Here is a 22,262-nt window from a genome sequence, read left to right as displayed (position 1 = left end):
CAGAGAAGGCAGGTGGCTTGTCCAAAGTCACACAGCTAGCAGATACTGATACAATTCACTGGCAGTACTCTACAGTGAACTGCCGATACAGTTCACATCACCTCAGTTTGCATTATTGCTTGCCTACTTTTGCAACATCTCTGTTGCAACAGAACCTGTAATTCTCACCATCCTCACTTCCACCTTCACCTAGATGACTGCCAGTACCCTACCTGTGGTAGTCCAGTCCCTTGGGTTTTCTATTATACTTTAAAGAAATATTTTTATTTATGTACATTGGTGTTTTGACTGTTTATCTGTATGAAGGTGCTGGATCCCTTGGAACGGGATTTAGACAGTTGCGAGCTGCCATGCAGGTGCTGGGAATTGAACCGGGGTCCTCTGGAAGGGCAGCCAGTGATCTTCTCTGCTGGGCCATCTCTCCAGCTCTTTATTACACCTCTTTAAGGCCTCTCTCAGTTTCTAAACTGGCTTGACACGTGAGGAAGCAAAACACATGGACAGGGCAGGACAACAGCTCCTTCAGGGCTATCTGCAGACAAGCCCACGGTCTCCTTTCTGCTGCTCAGAATTTGCCGCAGTGGTCTCTAGGACTGGATGGAGAGTCAAGCTTTTGGCGACTCACTCACTCCAGGCCTACAGTCCTGGTAGGAAGCAACAGGCTGACTCCCTCCATCACGCCTACCTGCTCCAACATGCATCAGGGTCTAGGAAGCAGCCTTCAACCAGCTGACTTGGGCTGATGGGTCAAAGAGGATGCCGTTACTAACTAGGTCCACTGAAATGCCTGGGAAAACCTGGCCAGCCAGTTTGATGCCCTCCACACCCCAGTCCCAAACCCTTCTCCCTCCTCCCCTCTCCGCATAAATAAGCAGGAGCCTGGTGAGGGGCATGTCATCATTTTAATGATGTAGCTCTTTGGTGTCTCCCTCATTAGCAGTAGACTATTCCCTCTCCTCCCACCACAATGTCTCTATGATGAATGACAAACAGAAAGGAAATCACATTTTCATACTAAAAACAAAATGATCAGAGCCTTGATTTCTCCACTAAAAACTACGCGTACAGTTCAGGATTCCACATGCAACACCTCAAATCACAGACCAAGACCTCACATTCTGACCTGGAATCTCCTCCCTCCAACCCTGGGCTGGCTTTGGCCTATGCTTAGGTAATACTGACACCCATAGGTGCTGCATGGAGGGCCTTGTGGAGGGGGGAGCTTGGTGGACATGCTGGGGGGCGGGACAGCCTACATCCCCCCACTCCTGAGGACCTGTCCACCATCGTGTATCGACTCCATCCTGTGTCAGGCAAGCAGGCTATTTCCTTCACTCCACAGGTGTCTGAATTTGTGAGTGTAAGTCACTGACATGGAAGCTGGGCCTGACTTTTCTGTCTCTGTGGGCTGAGAGGATGAGAGAGGCTAGAACTCTGGAAGGGTTAGATATGGAAGCGATTGGGGGCGGGGGCAGCTGCTCCTCTGCTGCTAGTGTCTTCCCTCCAGTAGTGGGCAGGGAAGAACTGTCCCACCATTCTGCTCAGGATGGTGTAGTCTAGATCTGGAAGACTTGACTCTTCTGGGGCTCCTGCCCAGGGTTGTTTTGAGTCCCCTAGGCCAGTGATCCTAGGAGAAATGGGGTTTGTAGCAGAGACACCCACTTGCTTCTTCATTCACACCAGGCTCAGCAGTGTGGCTCTTCTGGGCTCTAGATCATGGAAGGCTCTAGTACCCCAGGCCAGCCTTGCCCCTCGGACTGCCCCTTACCCTCTGGCTCCATGCCCCACCCATTCATTCCTCCTGTTCCTGGACACAGGCATCAGCTCTTCTGTGTGTACAGTTCCCAGCCAGCTGTGAGGTCTTGCTTCTGCTCAGCAGCTTGAGGGAGGTACCTGTGCCTGGTTTTGTCTCTATCGGTTCCGTGGCTCCCCACTAGGGCCTGCAGCTTCCCCCCTGTTGCTACCATCACCCTCAGGAAGGTGACTGTTATTGGTCACATTGCAGTGCATTGTTGGTCCCTCATTGCTGGCAAGGGGGACTGGAATGGGGACAGGGGAGGAAGAGGATAGGGCTGGCTGGGGTAGTTCCCTCCCAGAGGTACTAGGCTGGTCCCAGGAGGCTGTCCGGGGGCTTAGCCCTCGCTCTGCCAGTTGCCCAGGTTCTGAGAGCAGTCCTCGAGAGGTGGAGGGCTGGGGTGAGGAGGTCCGAGCAGCCCCTGACTCTGTGCCTGTCTGGGAGCTGCGGTGAATGCGGTGGCTAACGATGATGTTGTTGCCAAAGCCACCCATGGAGGCCATGGTGGTGCTCTGCTCCCGCTGTACCACAGCTGTCATGCCACCCTCAGCCATTAGCCTCTGGATCCGGCTGAGGGCATCTTCCCCACTGCCACCATATTCTGAGCCCTCGCCTGGAAGGTACAAAGCAGAAGAAAGAAGGAATTAATTGCTGGTCTGAGCCTATGAGCCAGGCAGCAGGAGCTAGCAGATGCTGGGGAATTCTATGCAAAACAAACAAACAAACAAACAAACAACAGGATTAAGGCCAGCCTCCCCACTGTGAAAACTGAGGTCCTAAGAGCAGGACAAGAGTGAGTCCCAAGAACCACTATTTATACCTCAGCTCTACTGGGAAGGAAAAGGCAAAGCTATGCATCTGTGTCAGAGCAGAGCTTGGACCAAGACAAGTGCTTGGCTTTAATGAACCCTTTTAGGCCAGTTCAGAATGCAGATTGCTTTGAAAAGAGGTAGAGAAGACTGGACAGCTTGCTTTTTCTGACTCTGTCTGGGATGACTTTCAGACCTGGTCCTGGAATGGGACTTAGCACCTAGTCTTTGGGAAGAAACATGTGCCCTGCAGGGTGTGGTTCAAAGGCAGCCTGCCAGGTTTGAGTTCTACATTATCTTCACACAGCTTTGCTCTGTTTTTGTTATTTTCTAAGAGCCCGAGGGGGGGGGGGCTGCATTTAACTGCTCCCTAGAAGTTCTGTTGTCTCTTTTCTCCCTTTACCTATAGGTCTTCATACGTTATCTCCTAGTTACTGCTCTCCCTGGGCTGTATGCCTGATACCACATTTCCCTGGAGAGAACCAACTGCCGGTTGTGATGCCAACTTGCAGCCCTAGGTAACATAATCTGTTCAATGTCCTATGAGGCCTGGACATTCACAGCCCATCAGTGGCTGGCTGGACTTGTATAGTTTTGGAGAGGAACTGTTAGCCCAGATAACTGGCACCCAGGGCAGCAGCTACTTCTACCTCAAGTCTTCTCTACTCCTCACCAAGCTGGGCGGCTACAGTCAAGGCTCCCAGCTGCCAGGTCCAGCTCCACCAGAATGCTGATTTGTTTCCTTTGACTATCCTGCCCAGTTTGTAATACTCATGGATGACAGGTAACTCGAGGTTACCTGTTACTAGCTGTTTTTACAAGGCTTTCTTTGTCCCTTGCCCCGAGTCTTTTCTCTGCTTGCTTATTTGTGTTAGATGTCTAGGCCAGTTACCTTCATTACTTCATGACTTAGCTCTGTCTAAGGCCCCATCAGTCTTGCATCAGTCTGGCAGGTACCTGCTCACATTCTTCCTCTGGGTCTTGATCCATTTTCCTCAGCACTAAGCAGTGAGGACTCTACCCAGGCGCTTTGGCTTTTTTTTTTTTTTTTTTTTTTTTGAGACAGGGTTTCTCTGTGTAGTCCTGGCTGTCCTGGAACTCACTCTGTAGACCAGGCTGGCCTCAAACTCAGAAATCCGCCTGCCTCTGCCTCCCAAGTGCTAGGATTAAAGGCATGCACCACCACCGCCCGCCAGGCTTTGGCTTTTATTCAGCTGGTTTTTCCTGAGGTCCCCAGGAAACTGTTCTTAACCCCCATGACAGCTGCCCTCCTCTATCTGGTCTGAACAGCTAAGCTTCAGCTTTGCAGTCGGAAGACAGGAAACCTGAAGGGCTCTGAGTCCCAAGGGCCAAGCTTTCAAACAACAGGGCAGGGCAAGGGGGAAGGCCAAGCTGGAGCTCAGTGCCAGTGAAAGTTCTATCTATGAGCAGCCTCTGGGATCCTTCCTACGATTCAGGCAAGCTACACGGCTTCCCAAGAGCTCTCTGGGACGTCTCCTGTTCCTTGGGGACCTGTAGTGGCCTGGCCTGGGGCCTATGGGCATTGAACTCATCATGTCAACTGTGTCTGTTCAACTCCCAGAACTTCCCAGTGGTTGTTCCCAGTGAAAGAAAAGCTACCAAAGCCCAGCCCCAGAGCCTGGTGACCAGAACTCAAGTATAAGGCTCTGTCCTTTTCTGCTGCCTGTCCATGACTCCTCCACTTCCCCGTTTGTCTATTTCCTAACTGATGATGTTCTTCTCTCTTCCCATCCTATTTCCAGGTTGTTGTCACTATGGGTCTAATTCCCCCAATATGCCTCCCACCCCTGAGTAAGACAAGGTTTCTCTGTGTAGCTCTGGTTGTTTTGAGACTTGATCTGTAGACCAGGTTAACCTTGAATTCAGAGATCTGCCTGTCTTTACCTCCTGAGTATTGGGATTAAAGGCATGCTTCTCTACTGCCTGGCTACTGTTCTAATTCTTAGTTAACTGAGCTTTGGTTAAGTTCACAACTTGCTCAAAGCTCAGCAACTCCAGAGCTCTCCAAAGTCTTTGATAGTCGAGGACTTTCCGACTAGACCCTCGTCATTCTCTTGACCTACTCAATCACCGCACACAACAGTTCTAAAGCTGACCCAGCTCTGCTCCCTGACTATGCACACTGACATACTATACAAGCTCAGGTTCAGCGGTCAGTATAAATACCACATCTTTCACTCAAGAGTAGAGGCTGTAACAGTTGGAGTTCCAATAATGCCACAAACCTTTTCTCTGACTAGGTTACTAGTGACTACATCTCTTGCTACTAGACCTTCCTGGAGATCGCATTCTTCTCTGGGCAGTGTTAACACATGGCCTAGGATGACATGGTTATTTGCCAAATGCACGTATAGATGACTAAAAAGTAGCTCCTATGCTGCATATAGCAGCTCCAAGCAACTTTGAAAACTAGTTCTTAACTCTGCTTCAGGAGAAATCTTTCTATATTTCTGCTTCCCTTATGGACTTGCCCTTTGAAGGATGAGATACAACGGTTTCATTACGTGATCCTTGTGATTCCTTTTCTAAAATCTGTGAGTTTACAGTGCTTCCTACAATGTGAGACAAAGTACATGCTGAAAAATAGTGGATGGGACATTGAGATGGGACATTGTTGTGTATACAACAGCTTCTGGGGCTGAGTGCGAACAGCCTCAGCCCAGAATCCTAAGCTGCGTTTCTCTCCTAGAATGCTAAGCTGAGGCTAAGAGTCAGCTGGTATATTCTCAAGAGGAAAGAAAGAATGAAGCCCAATGGATATGGATCTGAGCAATGGTGACCATAGTGGGGGGTGGAGAAGAGGGAGGACTCTACTGCCTCTTCCCGGGGAGCTTCAGTATTTCTTTTAGAGTTTCAAAAACAGGAGACTGGTTTAGTGCTGTTGGCAGATTGTTTTCTTGGCAAGTTCTGAATGCAGGAGACAGGTGGGATCAGCAACTTTCCATAATGCCCTTCAGCTGCATTTAATTCTGGGGGTGGTATATAGCCAAGGAGGAGAAAGGAACTGGGAACTAAGACCGTGTACCTCCCATCATATGTGTGTGTGTGTGTGTGTGTGCGCGCGCGTGCGTGCATGCACAGTATGTCCTCCCATTGTGTGTCTGTTTGTGTGAGAGTGCCCGTGCGCATGCGTGCTCAGTATGTTCTAGCTCTGAGTCCCAAGAACCACTAGCTCTTCCATAATGGCATTTGTTTTTTCCTGGCCTGGGGCCTGAACTGTTTTAACTTCTGTCTTCACCACAACAGAAAAAGGCCCAAGGCTGAGAGGCAGAACCACAGAGTTCTCCAAGAAGCAGGGAGACAAGGCCTCCGTGGTTTCATTCATTTGTTCTACACACTACTTGAATGCCAAATGCACGCTAGGCATGTGCTGCTATATCAGTGCTGGGAGCAACAGTGAGCTTTTCTCCTTTTCTGAGCTGCCTCCTGGGCAGAGAGTAGGACTCCTTGTGGCAGGGTGACACTCACGTTCCAGAGCAGCTCCAACTTCTTGATGAAAGCCTGGCAAGCATGACAGCAAATGTACTGTGGAGAGTGTCTCCCAAAAAGGTCAGAAAGAGCTCGACGGCTCTTAGTTGTTTGGAGAGGTGGGACTGCACACATGTGCTCTACCCACTACGCTATACTCCCAGACCCTCAGATTTTTAGGAAAAAAAAAAAAAAAAAAAAAAGCAGTAGATAGGTTCTGTTGGGTTTTTATAATGTAAGGAACAGCTGGCTACAGGACAATAATTACTACAGCCACATCTGGTTCTCAAACTAACAAATTCAGGCCCTGGTATGTGTGGGTGTGTGGGGTGGGGTGTTATACAGCCAAGCCCAGAAGGTCTAACTTCAACTAGGCTTCTCCTATGCATGCTCCTGGAGACCTGGCCACCAGCTCAGTCTACTCAGAGAGTAAGGAGTTATTGTGCCTGCCTCTGGATGAGAAAGTGTAGGCAAGGAGAACACTGACAACTGGTATCTGGAATCAGACGTGGGCCAAGCACCTGGCACAAGCCTCCAGGAGGGCATTAGCAACCGATTCCTCATTTCCTCTTGTAGCTCACCCTTCCCTTTTTGTCTAGTTTTTGAAATAGCTACTATTCATGGAGAAGCTGGCTGGTGGGGTCCAGAGCTCTGAGTGAAGTTTGCAGAGCTGAGGACAGAAGCTTCAGATTCTGCTAGGACTCCTGATGCTGCTGCCTGCTGGGCTTCTGGACCAGCAACTTCTTGCTCTGCTTTAAGGAAGCCAGAGATAGGGAGGGGCAAGAAACGAGGCTCTAGCCCCTAAAACCTGAAAAAGACCGCTTCTACCCTTCTATCCTAGTCCTCAACTCCCAAACAAGAAGAAATAAACTATAGCCCCAAACCATCAAGACAAAGACAGGACTCTGGGAGGTCAGACACAGAGTGCACAGCTCTTCAGCAGCAGATCCTGCTCACAGAGCCACCGCTACTTCACCTCCCTCCACCCGGGAATCCTATAAGCAACTCTGCACACACAGCTAGCCTCAATTCTCAATGTGTGCCAGGCTGTTCTCAAAACACCTGCTAGTGGGCCCCTGTCCACATGTTATAGTTTCCAACTCAGGGCTCCTGCACATGCTGAAATGCTGCTGCCAGCACAGTCTGTATAATACTACTCAGCTCAAGGACTCAGCGTAGGTCCACTTTCTCTGGAAAGCTTCCCTGACCCCCATAGATAGTCCTGGCCCCTCCTCATTCCTCCCAAGATCCCTATCACACTGAAGGTACCAGCTGCTTAGCTGTTAGGATCATTCAACTCCAAGCTCTGAGGGGAAGAATGGAGGCTCATTCTTAGAATCTCTTCCCTGTGGGTAAACTTCCATGATACTTGCCTCATCAGGTCCTCTTAGAGACTACTGCCCCAGCTGAGAGCACCTTCTGGCTCTGCTGGAGAAGCAGTGGTTCCTTGAGCACTTAGGACCTACGCTTCTGGGAATGATCTTCAGATTCCAGGGTGGCTCGGAGTCCATAAATCCCTGCAAAACTGGGCCTGGAGATGTCGGAACGAGACTTCATCTGTCTCCTCCTCCTCCCCCGCCTCCTTCTCCTCCTCTTCCTCCTCCTCCTCACTTAGGCTCAATCATGCAGCTGGCTGGCTCAGCTAATACTGCCAGCTGCTCATGTCCCCAGCAAGGGGTTTCTACTCCATAAAGAGCCCCGGGCTTCAGATGTGAGAGATGGACTAGGCTGCAAATGAGAAAAGGGATTTATTCTGAACATTTCAGTTCATGGCAGGGAGAAGGAAAAGTGCCCCATGGAGAGCTGCAGCGTAGAAAGCCATTCCCTGGAGGCAGTATCAGCAGATTTGTTACTCTTGGCCTGATGCACATCAGGGCTTCTCCTTCCATGGTCTTTCAAATAGCTCGACCAGACCTAGAAAGTCTGTTTAGATGCTACCTTGTTTGGAACTAGGAGCAGCAAGGGGGCTAGAGGTAGGAGGTAAGGAGAGTGAGAACAGCCTGCTTGACGCAGCTGCTGCTGGGTTACAAAGTGGCTTGAGCCCTACCACTGGGAAGTGCTAATTGGTTCTTAAATGTGAGGCTGATGCTGGCAGTGTCATACCTGAAGTAGGCGAGAGGAAGGATTGCTGGTATGCCCAGCTGTATCCACAACAACATCAAAACACTGTTACCAGAAGAGTACCAAGAATTTCACTTGCAGCAGTACCAATATGCCATGCTAGTTTATCAGAGATAAGCTAGGGACCCTGCCTTGGATCTGGAAGGAGCACTCCCTATGGAATCTCACTTTCCACGCACACTCTTTGGTAAACAGCCTTTGTCCTCCATAAGCATACATCTAATTCTCCCTGAGAGGACAGATGATTTTCGTTCAGATGTCCCCAGCTCCTACCTTCACCAGGACCTGAGGATGTTGTCCCTAGTTCCTCTTCCTCCCTCTCAGTCTGTGTTTCAGCATTCTGCAACTGGAGGGCCAGAGTCTGGGTGCCCTGAGATGTCACAGAGGTGGTTGGGTTCCGAGGTTGCAGCCCAATTGCATTCATCAAGCCCATGTCTCTGTCTGTCCGCCACGTGGCTCTGCTGGTTCTAAAGTGAAAAAGACAGACAGAAGTCAGGAAGGGCTTGGAGTGGGTCCTTGGATTCCATTCTGATTCCAGGCCTGAAGCCGAAGAAGGGAAAGCCATGATACTACAAGTACCTCTTCATGGCAGCTATGAAAAAAGAGCCTTGTAGGTCCGGGACATAGCTACCAACAAATACAGCCCAGGTGCTAGGCTAGTGCTCGCCTTTTGTTGGGTATCTCTCAGACATAGACTTTTGAGCCTAGGACAGGCAGGAAAGCTGAGACTCATCATATCCTCACTCTTAGCTTCTTCTGGGATTACTGCTCTAGCTGTACTCTGCAATCCTTACAGGAAGCAGGACCTGCCCGAGTTTCCCACTGAACCAGTATTTTGTTTTTACAATGCCCCAGGTTTCATTAGTGGATTAAGTGAAAAAACGATGCTTAGTGTCAGATTTCTATTTTCAGTGGCCCCTGGGCTACAGCCATTAGCAGCTTGGTCCTTGTAGCTCTAGTCATCTGAAAGTGATACCCCACTCCTCAATTCTCCTTGGGCAAACAAACAGATTTCACAGGGCAGCATTTTCTCCAGGATCCTTTATTTTCACTCCAAGTGTGCCCAGACACCATGGGCATGGGCAGAATTAGAGAAGGCATGTGCTTTACAATAAGACTGCAAGAGTACGGGTTTTGTCTTCTTTCGCAATTATGTGACGTACTATCTGTGTATAAGTATGAGGGTATGAATACAGATATGAGTGCCCACAGAGACCAGAGGCATCAGGTATCCCTGGACCTGGAGTTGCAGGTGATTATGAGCTGCCTGATGTAGAACTGGGAACCAAATTCAGGACTTCTGTAAAAGCAGTATGCACTCCTAACCACCAAGCAATCTTTTTAGCCTCTGTCTTGTTCTGACTGTATGTGAAAGCTGAAGACATGTAACAGATCAATGAAAGGCTGCTATGGTTGAGCAAAGATCCAGAGACCCTCAAACACAGGACTTGCCGACTTTAGCTTACCCAGGCCGCTCGCTGCTCCTGCTATTTGAGTGGACAGTGAAGACCGTTTCATTTAGCTGGTCCCAGTAGTACTCGATGCCAGAGTTTAAGGCCCTGATGATCCATTGGGAAAGGTGAGAAATAAAAGGTGAAAGGTATCAGAGAGGTGGTTAGGAATTCTTGACAAGTCCTTGTCTTGGGGGCTTTTGTGGGGTGGCCCATTCAGAAAGAAGAAGGTCCAGAAAGCTCCCTCAGTAAGCTGCTTAATACTGAAGCATCTCATATATCCTGAATAGCCCACATGCCTTCAGTAGGCTTCTCCTTGGAGACAGGAGGCAATTAAAAACACCAATATAAGGTATATAGCAGGTTTCAAGTATCTTTCAGAAATACAATGGTATAGACAGTGAACAAGAGGCTAGAGGGGGACTTACTGGAGAAACATGTGCCATGGACAGCTGCCAGAAGGGCTCACTTAGTCCTCAAAAAGCAGACACTTGTGCCCCTGAGTCTTTTCCGATTGACAAGGGGTCATGAGGAAGAATGGAGGCACCTCAACAATCTTATCTACCTGTAGGTGAATGGCTGTGCCACTTTCTTTTTGTGGATGAGAGTCTCCCTGGCCAGGGTCAGCAGGGTAAGCTGTATTCAGGTGGACTGTTTGCAGTGTTCCCTGGGCTGCCAAGTCTTATCAGGCAGCTTCTCCTCATGACAGAAAAAAGCAGTGGTCACTTGGTTTTCTACACTGACTTGTCATCAAAAGCTACAGCCTTAGATGACAATGTAGAGCTCTAAACACAACTGCTTCCTGGAATTCAGTACTAACAAAGTACCTATTTAGCATGCATAAGGCCCCAGGTTAAATCTTTACCACTACAGACACAGACTACCTTTCTTTGGAAGATTCCTCCCAAGCCAAGCAGAATGGAAAATAACTATACTGCTAGCAACCTGGAAGAATAAGGTAGAAGGATCAAGAATTCCTAGCTAGTCTAGGCTATATGAAACTATCACAAAATAAATAAGGAGAAAAGTAAAGACCTTTCTCTGATGAAGTATTGCCTTGTAACAGACACTGTGGTTGAGAACACAGGGTGCTAGTGATGGCTGTGAAGTATAGGAACAACAAGTGGGAAAGGGTTGGTTTTTAAAGATTCCTTTTTATTTGTGCACCACAGGCATGCTTGGGGTCTCTAGAAGCCAAACAAGGGTGTTGGATCCCCCAGAACAGAAGTTATTTGATATCAGCTGCCAGGGGACTTCTAGGAATTGAACCTGGATTCTCTGAAAGAACAGCAAATGAACCAGAGAGACATGCTGGTGCAATCATGGCATGAATGTTGTGGAAGTAGCCAACCCCTCAATAACTGGATTTAAGTTATTTAAGTTCACCCCCATGAAATGGAACCCATGCCTGACACTGCTAGGTGGCCAAAAACTAATGGTCAGTTGGCCTAGAGAAAAACCAACACTATCGTCTGTTAAAAGAACACAACACTAAAATGACTCCTAATGATACCCACAGACCAATGCTTCACTCTGCCATCAGAGCAGCTGTAGATGATGCAGTAGATGAGAATCAACACAGAAACCCTCAACTAGACAAAGTGCAAGGAATATGAGACTTTGGAGCACTCACTCCTAAATGGGATGTCTTCATCAAACCCCTCCCCTCAGGGCTCAGAGGAGGTGAAGGAGAGATTCTAAGAGCTAGAGGTGGTGGATGACCCTAAGGAAACATTATTCTCCAGCTATCATAGGACTGATGCACGTACAACCCACAGAGACTTGGGTAACATGCACAGGACCTGGACAGGTTTAAGCTAGATGGGGTCCCAGTGCTAAGAGGGGGAAAGTAGATATGGAAGTAGAAGTTACCACTTCTAGCCAAGAAGCCACCTACAATGATACCTGCTTGTAAAGAAAACGTTAATTTCCTCCAATGAAGTTTCACTGGGTATATTAACCACACTTCAAGATAAGGTCCCATGCCCAGAAGCAGTTGGCCAACACAAAACAAGCTCAGTGATATTTTTGTAGACTTTTGTCTTGTAGTGCTTTGTTTGGGTACTAGTTTGTATCACTGGTCTTTTGCTTGAATATTCTAGTTTCCATTTATATGGTTTTGTGTGTGTTTGTTTCTTGCTTTCTTTTGTGGAGTTTGGTGAATGAGGAGGGTCTGAAAAGAGTTGGTGGAAAGGAAAAGTAGAATCAGAATATATTGCATAAATATTTTTTTTCAGCCTGACAGTAGCAGTACATGCAAATCCCAGCACTCAGGAGGCAGAACCAGGTGGCTCTCTAAGCTGAAGGCTAGCAAGGTCTACAGAGTGAGTTCTAGGACAGCTAGGACTACACAGAGAAACCCTGTCTCACAAACCCAACCAACCAAATAAAAAAAAAAAAAAAAGAAGAAGAAGAAGAAGAAGAAGAAGAAGAAGAAGAAGAAGAAGAAGAAGAAGAAGAAGAAGAAAAAAATCCAATTAAAATAAAAAGAACAGCAAGTGCTCTTAACTATTGAGCCATCTCTCCAACCCCTCCTAAAATAGACATTTTGTATTTATTAAATATTATTAAATATTTATTTAGTGTAATATGTGTGTGTCACATAGTATGGCAGGCATGCAAAGGTTTGAGGATAAAGTGTGGGAGTTGTACCTTCACCCACTGATTATCTAACCAAACAAACAAGGTTTTAAAAGTTCACTGATTAGTTAGATCTCACAGACAGCCTAAATGATATCTAAAACACCTCACAGTTCTCCTAAACAAATCAGGAAATCAAGTTCCTGAAGAGTTCTGTTCTTCCAACTTCATATTCTAGACTCCAACACCAGTGTTTAGAAGGTAGACACGGTTAAGAGAGGCCATGAGGATAGGCCCTAACCTGATAGGACTATGGTTTAACAAGAAGAGGGAGAGAGGACTCCCTCTTAGAGACCAAGTAATGGCATGGTGAGATGGTAGGCACCTATAGACGAAGAAGTCAGCCCTCTCAGGAAACCTCTGATGGATGGCATTTCAACCTCCAGAACTGTAAGAAAATCAGTATCTGTCGTTTAAGCCACCAGGTTTATGTGTTTTGCTAAGGCAGCTTAAATAGATTAAGATATATTCTAGTATGTCAGTTTGCAACCTGGGGGCAGTGTCACTCTCCTTTGACAACAGAACATCCCCAGGGAACAAGAGATAGAAGTCAGCTAGAAGAAGGTGGGTTTGGGGAGAAGTTATGAGGGACTTCTTTTTCAATCCTAATGAGTCAGCACAGGCATGGATGAGAGGACTACTGTGGAAGGTTGGGCTGTCTTGTGCAGAAGGCAGCAGAATTGGGGAGACTCCAGATCTAGCTGTACAGAGGCTGTCATTCTGGGTAGAGGCTTCACCTGAGGGAATGCTAGCTTCCTCTCTCTCTGCTCTCTTACATGCTTGTATACCTCATGCTCACTGGACTTTTATTTGGACCCCTCTATAAAAGTACAGTCTCATTTCGACAAAGAGTTACTTCTGTGGGACTACCGGAGAGCAAACAAGAGAGGTTGCCTTGTATTAAAAAAAAAAAAGGCAAATGGCCAGGGGCGAACTGCAGATCCTCTCAAAATAGCACTTTTGGGTGAGCAAATCCTTGGCTGCATGATGTCTATGTGAAGCCAGCTGCCAAGAAGCTTTTGATGTACAAACTTGTCAAGATTTATTGACAGGTTGCAATACCACGTGGGCCTCTGCCAAATCCCTCTTCTGTAATTCCTGTTACTCAGGGTTAGTTAGTGACAATAAATTGTTCACACCAAACCTACAACAAACCATGTACTGTATGACCAGGAACCTTCTTCCTATCTCAGAAAGGAAACTTTGGAAGAACCAGTCTGTTCTGGGACCATTAACATGACACTAGAAGCCATGGACTCCCACAAAAAACTCCAATCAGGCTGCGTGCACCATCCCTTAAGAGCTGGGGACTGGGTTACTTACTGAAGACATCACAGCTGGGTGTGAATTACAGGTGTATACCTGTATTCCTAGAATCTGGGAGGGTAAAAATGGGGGTCTTCAATTTGAGCCCTATCTCCTCTGTTTTTGCGGCCAGTGAGCCTGACAATGGCAAGGCACGTTTTGGACTCGATTTCACATCTGGGTACTGTACTAAAGGATCAGAGTTGCTGAGAGCTTTTCTGGTGACTAAATGTCACTGATTCTGCCTTTTAGTTAAAAGAATGAGTTTCAGCCAGCTCCTTCTTTCTTGGGACTTGGTAAGGATGAATGAGTCACTACTTGTTCTAGGTTCTTCTTGGGAGCTAGACAAACATACAAAGATATAAAGACTGGGAAGGTCTACAAGGGGCAGTGTTTCAAACGGACTTCTACACAGCACCCAGTTCTCTTCAGCAGCCTCTCTAAGCTGTGCTTCTGGGTGTGGCTCAATTAGTCTCACAGCTGGGGCCTTCCTGGGTTCCTTGAGTAGAAGGAAAAGCCACCCTTGCTTTCTCAGTGATCCCAATGTTCTGTTCATACCATCGATCTGTGGCTCAGAACTTCCCAAATTCTTAAGAACACTCTTCATCTGATGTCTTAGGGATGACTCTGACAACTGCTTCCAGGAAGACTGGCATTTATCTGTACCATCTCTATGGGGAGGGAAAGAGCTGGCACCTGGGTCTCCTGGCTAGCCTGAAGGAGAGTCTCTGTGGAAGTTCTGGCTCCCTTTTTCATTCCAAATTTCCCTCCTAGGTTAATAATGTTTGATTATAATTACCCTTCACACTGGTAGCTCCCTCTGACAGAACTGAGGCTTTATAAGGAGTGCCATCCTTGGCCAAGGCTTCAGGTGCTCCACACTCAGGTTACTTCTCTTCTACCAACCTCTATTCTGCCTTCTAACCTGATTCCAGAAGCAGTGGTGTAGTAACATCTCCCCCACACTCATTGACAGGGAAAATCCACGAAGCCAGCCAGTGGTTCTATACACCCACTGTGAGAGTGGTGGTGGCTAGGTTGGCAATCAGCCACAGGCACAGCAACCTGGAAGTAGTGAGGTACAGCTCATTACCAGGAAGGGGAAAGGGGTTACTGAGCTTATCTGCCATCATGGTGTGATAGCCTGGTACAGGCCCTCAAGGGACAGTCTTTCCACTAGTCCTAAGAGTTCTTTCCTAGGGCAAGATGGGCTATTCTTTAAAACCTTTGTCTATTGGCAAGTAGGACTTTACAATCACCAAGAGATACCCAAGAAGCTTATTCCCAGTCTTTGTGCTTGGCAAGAGTACTGAGGCTGAGACAATGGAAAAGAATCAAGAGCAGCATTGACAGTACAAAATGCAGTGCAGCTGCCTGTGCCTGGACAAAGGCAGAAGACCACCTGTTTTGGGGGAGGTGGCAATCTTGGCCCAGCTGGTGGGCTAGATTCTGTGCCCTTGGGAATGGGTGTGCCAGGGAACTGCGTCACACAGGGACAGGCAGCAAGCCTTAAGCAGCTGCCTATGAAACAGACTGGCACTCTGAGCTCCTAGTTCTCTATTTGTTCTTAGTCTAGGTAAGAGGCCTATCAATCAAAGATGTCAACACTGGCTTATCCTCCTATTTTCCAATGCTCCAGACACCCGGTTCACCTAAATAGGACCTAGAGGTCTTAGGGAATTATAAAAACCTGGGTGTGTTCCTGTGGTGTATTTTTATGGAGGAGAGAATATAATGCTTTTTTTTTTTTTTTTTTTTTTTTTTTTTTTTTTTTTTTTTTTTTTTTTTTAAAGAAAGAAAGAAACAAGAAAAAGGGAGCTGATTCTTTTCTCTTTCGATGAGAGTCCTAGGGACTAAATTCAGGTCATCAGACTTGAGAGACAGATCCTTCACTGTTTGAGCCATCTCAAAGGCCTTGTTTTATGCTTCATTCTTTGAGATAGTGTCTTGCTATCCAACCCATATTCAAACTCAAGACAATCCTCTTGCTTCAGCCACCTGGGTGCTGGGATAATAGGCATACACCACCCATACGTGGTTTTAGAGATATTTTTGATTAGAAAAGGCTTAAATATCAGTTGTAGGAAAGAGATCTGAATTGGAAAATGAGAGGCCCAATTCTAACAGTGATTGTGGGGGGCCTAAGATAACCTTCTTACTTTGCCTAAAGTAAAAATAAAAGATATGAAGGTGGCTGAGCTTTAAGTCCAGCATAGTGGAAACGGCTGTGAGGGAGCGTTTGAGGAAGTCTAGGCTACAATGTGTGTCAAGGTCAGTCAGCCTCGGCTACATACTGAGATCTTGGGGGTAAATTTACAAAACTTAAGTAAGACAAAGTCTCATCCATGCTAAATGTTTATGAGACCCTAAATTTCCTGTCTTATGGCTACAGAATCCCAAGCAATCAGAATAAATAGCAGAACCATAACTGGTGGGTAAGTTACCCCCACTTGGCCTGGGATAGGGCTGTTTTATGGTCTAGTGCCCATTTTATTTAGGAAGAGGCTTGAGCTCCTAGAAGCCCAAGATGGTTTAGGCTCACTGAGACTCTGGGATGTGGAAGACAACATATGGGGAGAAGAGAGAAAATAGAGGCCAAAGCCACCTTCATGTTTGGCTGAGATGTCTGTGACTCACACCAAATACGTGGGCTAGGGTTTGAAGCATGACATCTAGGAGGAGGGGTGATGACAAACTAGGTTAGAGTGTGCCTCTGGAGGAGAATCACTTTGAGAGGGAGAGGGCTAGAGTACTTTGCTAGGGACAATGGTGAGTGGTGGGAGCCAGGGATAAAACCAGACTGTGGAAAAAACAGGTCTCTGAAAATCAGGAAAAGAAATGCTTATAACTATAATGTTGATATGAATAAAATTATAGTCCAGAATTCTATACCAATTTTGGAAAGGATATCTACTAGATTTATCTTAGGAATTCCCAAGAAGAAATAAGATAGCCAACTTCATGTGGTTTGAGGAAAAGAAGCATTTGAGAATCCACACAGATTCTGGACAAGAGACAGCACAGAGAAAGGGCAAAAAGTGATAGGTCCAGCATCTGTGCTAAAAGTAGCTCAGAGATGTAGGCTTTGTTATGGAAAGACACAAGAAAGTAGTGAGAGCGCCTTCCTGGACACAGAAACTTAGGAGCAAGCAGCAGCCAGAACAAGGCCTTCTCCCTTCTTCAAGAGCAACTTCACTGGGTCAAACTTAAACAGCAGCCTCTTTTGGGGAGCGTGTCTAAATATTCAAGATGGAATCAAGGTAATGCCGGTTGTAATGAACCGGGTTTTCTCTCCCCAATGCCACTGTCAACACAGCTGAGAGTCAATCACCAGATACCTACCAGACCATTAGAACTGATCTAAAACAGGAAAAGCAAGCAAGCAACCAACCAACCAAAAATGCCCCCACACCAAGGCCCCACCAGAAGCACAAAGGCAGGTGGAAGGTGGGGTGTGGATCAGTTGAAGAATGGTTGCCTGGCAAATGACTGTACAAATCCTAGTATAACATAAATTGGGCGTGATGGCCCATGGCTCTAATCTCAGCACTGGAAGGTAGAGGCAAAGAGGTCAGAAGTTCACAATCTTCCTAGGGGATATAAATTCTGAGGCTAGACTGGAATACATAAGATCTTGTCTGGAAAAAATAAAATAAATAGAAATAAAGACAATGTAGACACTCCCAAAGGCCAAAGGCTTTGCACAACCAGTCACAATAAGCACTTGGGCCTGTTCAACACTCTAGAAGACTGCACCGAGTGGAGAGCAGCATTAGGGCAGCCTGGAGACAGAAGTGGCATTTAGTCAGCTGGAACCCCGCAGTGCCCCATGCAGTAATCAGCCCGCTCTGCAGTGAAGCAGAGCTTCACACTCTCCACCTGGCTGGGTCTAGAAACTGATAATAAATCAGGCTGACTCCAGGATCTTGAGTATGTGGCTGAAGAGACCTCTATCCTTCAAGAAGCAGAGGCAGGGAAAAGGGTGTCATTAGGTCATATGTGCTCCCGCTCCCCTGTTCTTCCTTACTTCAAAGTCAGAGAATATCTCGGTGACTCCACTGAGCCTTTCAGTCTGCTTCCACTATTATGAGCTACAGCTTCTAGTAAAAAGGAGCAGGACACAGAGACAGTCTGTTGGAGATCAATAGCCTGATGAGTCAGTTTGATTTATTTATCTTATGTGTATATTTTTAAAGTGTATTTTATTCTATAGTATAATTATGTTATATAACAAAATATCATTACATTTTATAATTTTATAAGTTATAATTCCATGATATTAAAAAGATAAAATACTTTGTGTGTATGTTTGTTTGCATGTATGTATATGCATGTGTATTCTGGTACACATGGAGCTCAGTAGAGGGAATCAAATCCCCTGGAACTAGAGTTATAAATAGTTGTGAACCATCACATGAGTACTGAGAACCTAACCTGGGTCTCTTGCAAGAGAAATAGTGCTCTCAACTGCTGAACCATCTCTTCAAGTTCCCAGATTTTTTTGGAGGGGTGGTGGTGGTAGTGGAAACAAAGACTGCTCAAAATTTTATTTATTTAGGTTAAGACAACAGGGTTTCTCTGTTCAACAGACCTGGCTGTCCTGGAAGTCATGGTTCAACCAGGTTGGCCTTAAACTCACAGAGATCCCCTGTCTCTGCTTCCTATGTGCTGGGACTAAAGGCGTGCGACACCATGCTAGCTTCAATTTTATTTAAGTTACTGTCCGTTGCATTTAAATAAACATGACACCACTTGTTGAATTTTTCTAAAAAAGATTTTTAAAAGACCCTTTGATATCTACTCTTTTGCCAGAGGGTACTTTGCTATCACTAGGACAACAGATGAGAGACAACAAAGAAAAATACAACACTGTCTTGATTCAAGAAAGCAACCACTGAAGTGTCTGGGTTTTGTTCTGTTTTGTTTTGGCAGTGCAAAAGACTGAACCTAAGAACGTACACATCCTAGACTCTATTGCTGATCTACACTCTCAGCTCTCTGTTACTTTGAAATTGGAGCTCAATATGTAACTCATGCTGGACCTGAACTCATGATCCTCTTGCTTCATCCTCTAAAGGATCATATGGGTACCAGACTATACCCAGCAACTAAAACAGTTTTTTGGGGGTAATATTTGGAATAAAGAGCTAACTTCACCCTGAGAGAAAAAGGTTCTTTAAACAGCCTGGGAAGTTGTGGTGCAGGGACCAACATAAAACAGAGGATTCTTTTTTTTTTTTTTTTTTTTTTTTTTCTCAATCCCCTCTCGTTTTTGAGATAGGGTCTTGTGATATAATCCAGGCTTGTTTTGAACTTCATCCTTCTGCTCCTCTTTTTCATGTACTACCTCCAATACCTCTCTAGTAGGTTTTGGATTATCTGTGTAAAAGGACCTACCTATATGGCCTACAAGTAAGTATTATTTTGTTTAGGCTTCTGTTCAGATAGTGTCCATACCCCTCCCTACCCCCCAACCCTGTCTTGAGCAACTCACTCTGGTCGGCAGATCACCAGGTCTCCTTTGTTGGTGCCATAGGCCAAACCAAGCCCTGGCTCAGGAAGCCAACGGGCAGAATTGATGCTGACGTGCCTCCGCTGGTCAGCAGGCATGGGGTAAAGGACGTTGAAAACTCTCTGGATGGGAGACCGAGAAGAGAATGAGAGGAACTTGTTATTAAAAATAATAAAATGCAAGTATCAATTAACCACAGTGAAGGGAGGAAACCTTAGGCTGGAATGGGCTGAGTTTCACCTCATATTTGAGACTCTGGGAAAGGAGGAGTGGGAGCCCTTTCACTTTCCAGAGAGCAAGGTCTCTTTTAGGAGCACACTTATGATTCTTAGCCTCTCAGTACTCGTCAACTCATTCCTCTGACATCAGGACTTTAAAGGCCTCATCCACAACCCACCATACTGGCAAGGACTGGCTATTACTTCCCTCTGACCAGCATAACCAGTGAAAGGCAACCTGGGCTGGTATTATTGTTACTATGGAAACCCAGATCTCTCACAGTAATAGGGAATTGGAGGTGATAGGGGGGCGGGAGGGGGTGACAACATTAGAGAACATTCTTAATTCATCTAATTAAAAGCACTGTTAAAACTGCTATTGTTAAGGAAACCCAAAAGGTGTATTCAGATGTGGGGAGCAGAGCAGAGGGGAATCTTCTACTTGTTAGTGCCTTCTGGCTTATATAAACCACTATTAGATGGATTTCCTTCTTCAAAGGCAGAACTTTTCCTTTCAGTGACTTCTGTTATTGTCCCAAGCTACTCTGTCCTAAGGGTGACCTGGCTGCATGTAGAGTTTGAGCTGAAGGGAAATCCAGCTATAAGGTCTTTGACATTGACCTGAGAATCATTTCAAAAGAACCTTTAGTCAGAGATTGAGACCAGAGGAGAGAAATGAAAAGACAGGGACATTTACTTGGACTTAACTTTGAACCCTCATGTGACTACATAACAACTTGTCTTGATCTCAGCCTAAAAATCTCCCACATTCAAGGCTGAGGATACAGCCCAATTGGCAGAGCACTTGCCTAAGCATGCAGGAAGCTCTCAGTTTGATCTCCGGCACCACATAAACTTGGCTTGGTGATACACAACTGAAATCCCAGCACTCAGAAGGTAGAGACAGAATGACCAGGCATCTTTCAGTACAGAAAATTAAAAACTAGCCTGAGTCATGTGACATTCTAGCAAAAAAAAAAAAAAAAAAGAAAGAAAAAAAAAAGAAAGAAAGAAAGAAAAGAAAAGGAAAAAAAGTGAGCTACAACGTGCTCAGTAGTGGAGCACTTGCCAAGCACGACAAAACCCTGGGTTATATGCTGAGTACTGCAAATGTCAGGGAAATGGGGGAGGGGAAAGAAAGACACAGGATCAACCAACCACCACTACAAATAACAACACACTTGCATTCAAGTAACTAGGGAAACTTAAGCATTGAGGAACATAAAAATTGTCTGGCACAATGGTAGCTTCTGATCCTGTTGCTAGAACATTCATCTAGGATTTTTAAAAAGGGTCTGTGAAAGGACAGGAATTGAGACTCATCTCCTCTGTCTCTTCTCAGTTCTCTCTGCTTTTGTTCTAGCCTCCCTGGTTTTTAAACTATCCAGTAGGGATAAACTTTCTCTGCCTTTACTTGCTTCTAGGTATGACAGAGGCAGGGTAGTTCAGAAAGCAGTGTGTGTATGTGTGTGTATTCACACATGAAATTTAGGATGGTTTGGTAACTTTAAAAAATTATTATTATTGAGACAGGAAATTGCCCAAGCTGCCCTTCACTTTTTGTGTTCAAATGATCCTTCTACCCCCTTGCCCCGTCTCTGGTTTTTCCAGATAGGGCCTCTCTGTAGTTCTGGCTGTCCTGCAACTTGCTCTGCAGACGGCCTCCCACCTCTGCCTCCGAGTGCTGGGATTAAAGGTGTGCTCCACTACACTTGGATGATAATTATTTTTCTGATTATTCTAATAAGAGCCAAAAAAGGGAGAGAGAAAATAATATGCTTAAAATATATTGTATGAACACTTAAAAAATAAAAAATAAAAAAATAAAAAGAGACTAGAAAGAAAAAGAAAAGGAATGAACTCAAAACTTGGAGTGGGTATAGTGGTACATGCTTGCCCAAACTGTCCTTCAGTGTTTGTGTTCAAATGATCCTTTCACCTCACCCTTGAGGCTGGGTAAGAGCACCTCAGTTCTGAGGTCAGCTTAGGCTACATGGTATGACCCTACCTCAATGCCCCATTCCAAAGAGGTAAAAATCAAACTAAGGGCCTCCTCTACAATCTGCTCAAACCAAGTAGTCTTGGATTTGAGAATATGGGTACGTGTGCCTTGTGTATCAATGAAGGGCCTTCATCAACAGTCTCTACAGTGGATGCACATTCCATGTTATTCCCCCACACAGAATCCTGATATCAGTAACTTTTCAGGTATAACATTGAGAAATGTGTCCAGTAGCTGTTCGCACTCTTCTAGAATGGTTTTGCTATGGTCCTAAGGCTGACTGAGCCTTTATCTACACAGAATTGGCTTTGGCTTGAGTCCTAACTACGCTGATGTACTAAGAAACTCCTGGCCTGGCATGACTGAGCACATCTGGGATCCTAGCACCTAAAAGCTGGAGATGAGAAAATTAACTGGGCAAAAATTTCCCCAATATTGACAGATGTTTGATAGTTCCAGCTACTCTCAAACCATGTGTGATATCAGCCATTAGTCTGAGATCTGAACCAGAGACCGGATCAGCTGTGACTTACTGGGGACTGCAGTGAGGATGAGATCAAGTCCATCTGCACAGACAGGGCATCTCATTCAGTGTAGGTAGGGGGCAGCTTTTCCTTAGCTAAGGTTCAATGAATATAGTTCAAAGAAAGTTTTCCTTTTTTTTTTTTTTGGTTTTTCCAGACAGGGTTTCTCTGTGTGGCCCTGGCTGTCCTGGAACTCACTCTGTAGACCAGGCTGGCCTCGAATTCAGAAATTTGCCTGCCTCTACCTCCCAAGTGCTGGGATTAAAGGCGTGCGCCACCACTGCTCGGCAAAAGTTTTCCTTAAGATTGTTCAAGTGTCCTGAAATTCATCAGGGGATGAATTTCATTGATGAAAGGTCAAGCCAGTAGTCTGCCAACCTCCATGACCCCAGGACA

The 22,262-nt window shown here is 45.9% G+C and overlaps 1 protein-coding gene across 10 annotated transcripts in view; it reads right to left on the bottom strand.

Annotated features, from left to right (window-relative positions):
- Positions 1–883: 883 nt before the first annotated feature.
- The window catches only part of Ambra1 (autophagy and beclin 1 regulator 1), a 187,790-nt gene continuing 166,411 nt past the window's right edge, over positions 884–22,262 (bottom strand). For all 10 annotated transcript variants that reach the window (XM_034494280.2, XM_076929256.1, XM_034494281.2 and 7 more), the window contains 4 exons: positions 19,105–19,244; positions 9,681–9,773; positions 8,488–8,681; positions 884–2,408 (listed from right to left, as the gene is read on the bottom strand). In XM_034494280.2, the coding sequence (XP_034350171.1) occupies positions 1,912–2,408; positions 8,488–8,681; positions 9,681–9,773; positions 19,105–19,244 (924 nt within the window). In that variant the 3' untranslated portion in view covers positions 884–1,911. The remainder of the gene's footprint in view (positions 2,409–8,487; positions 8,682–9,680; positions 9,774–19,104; positions 19,245–22,262) is intronic.

Source organism: Arvicanthis niloticus, chromosome 2 (genome assembly GCF_011762505.2).
Source record: "Arvicanthis niloticus isolate mArvNil1 chromosome 2, mArvNil1.pat.X, whole genome shotgun sequence".
Classification (NCBI taxonomy): Eukaryota; Metazoa; Chordata; class Mammalia; order Rodentia; family Muridae; genus Arvicanthis; species Arvicanthis niloticus.
This window is presented reverse-complemented; position numbering and strand designations above follow the sequence as displayed.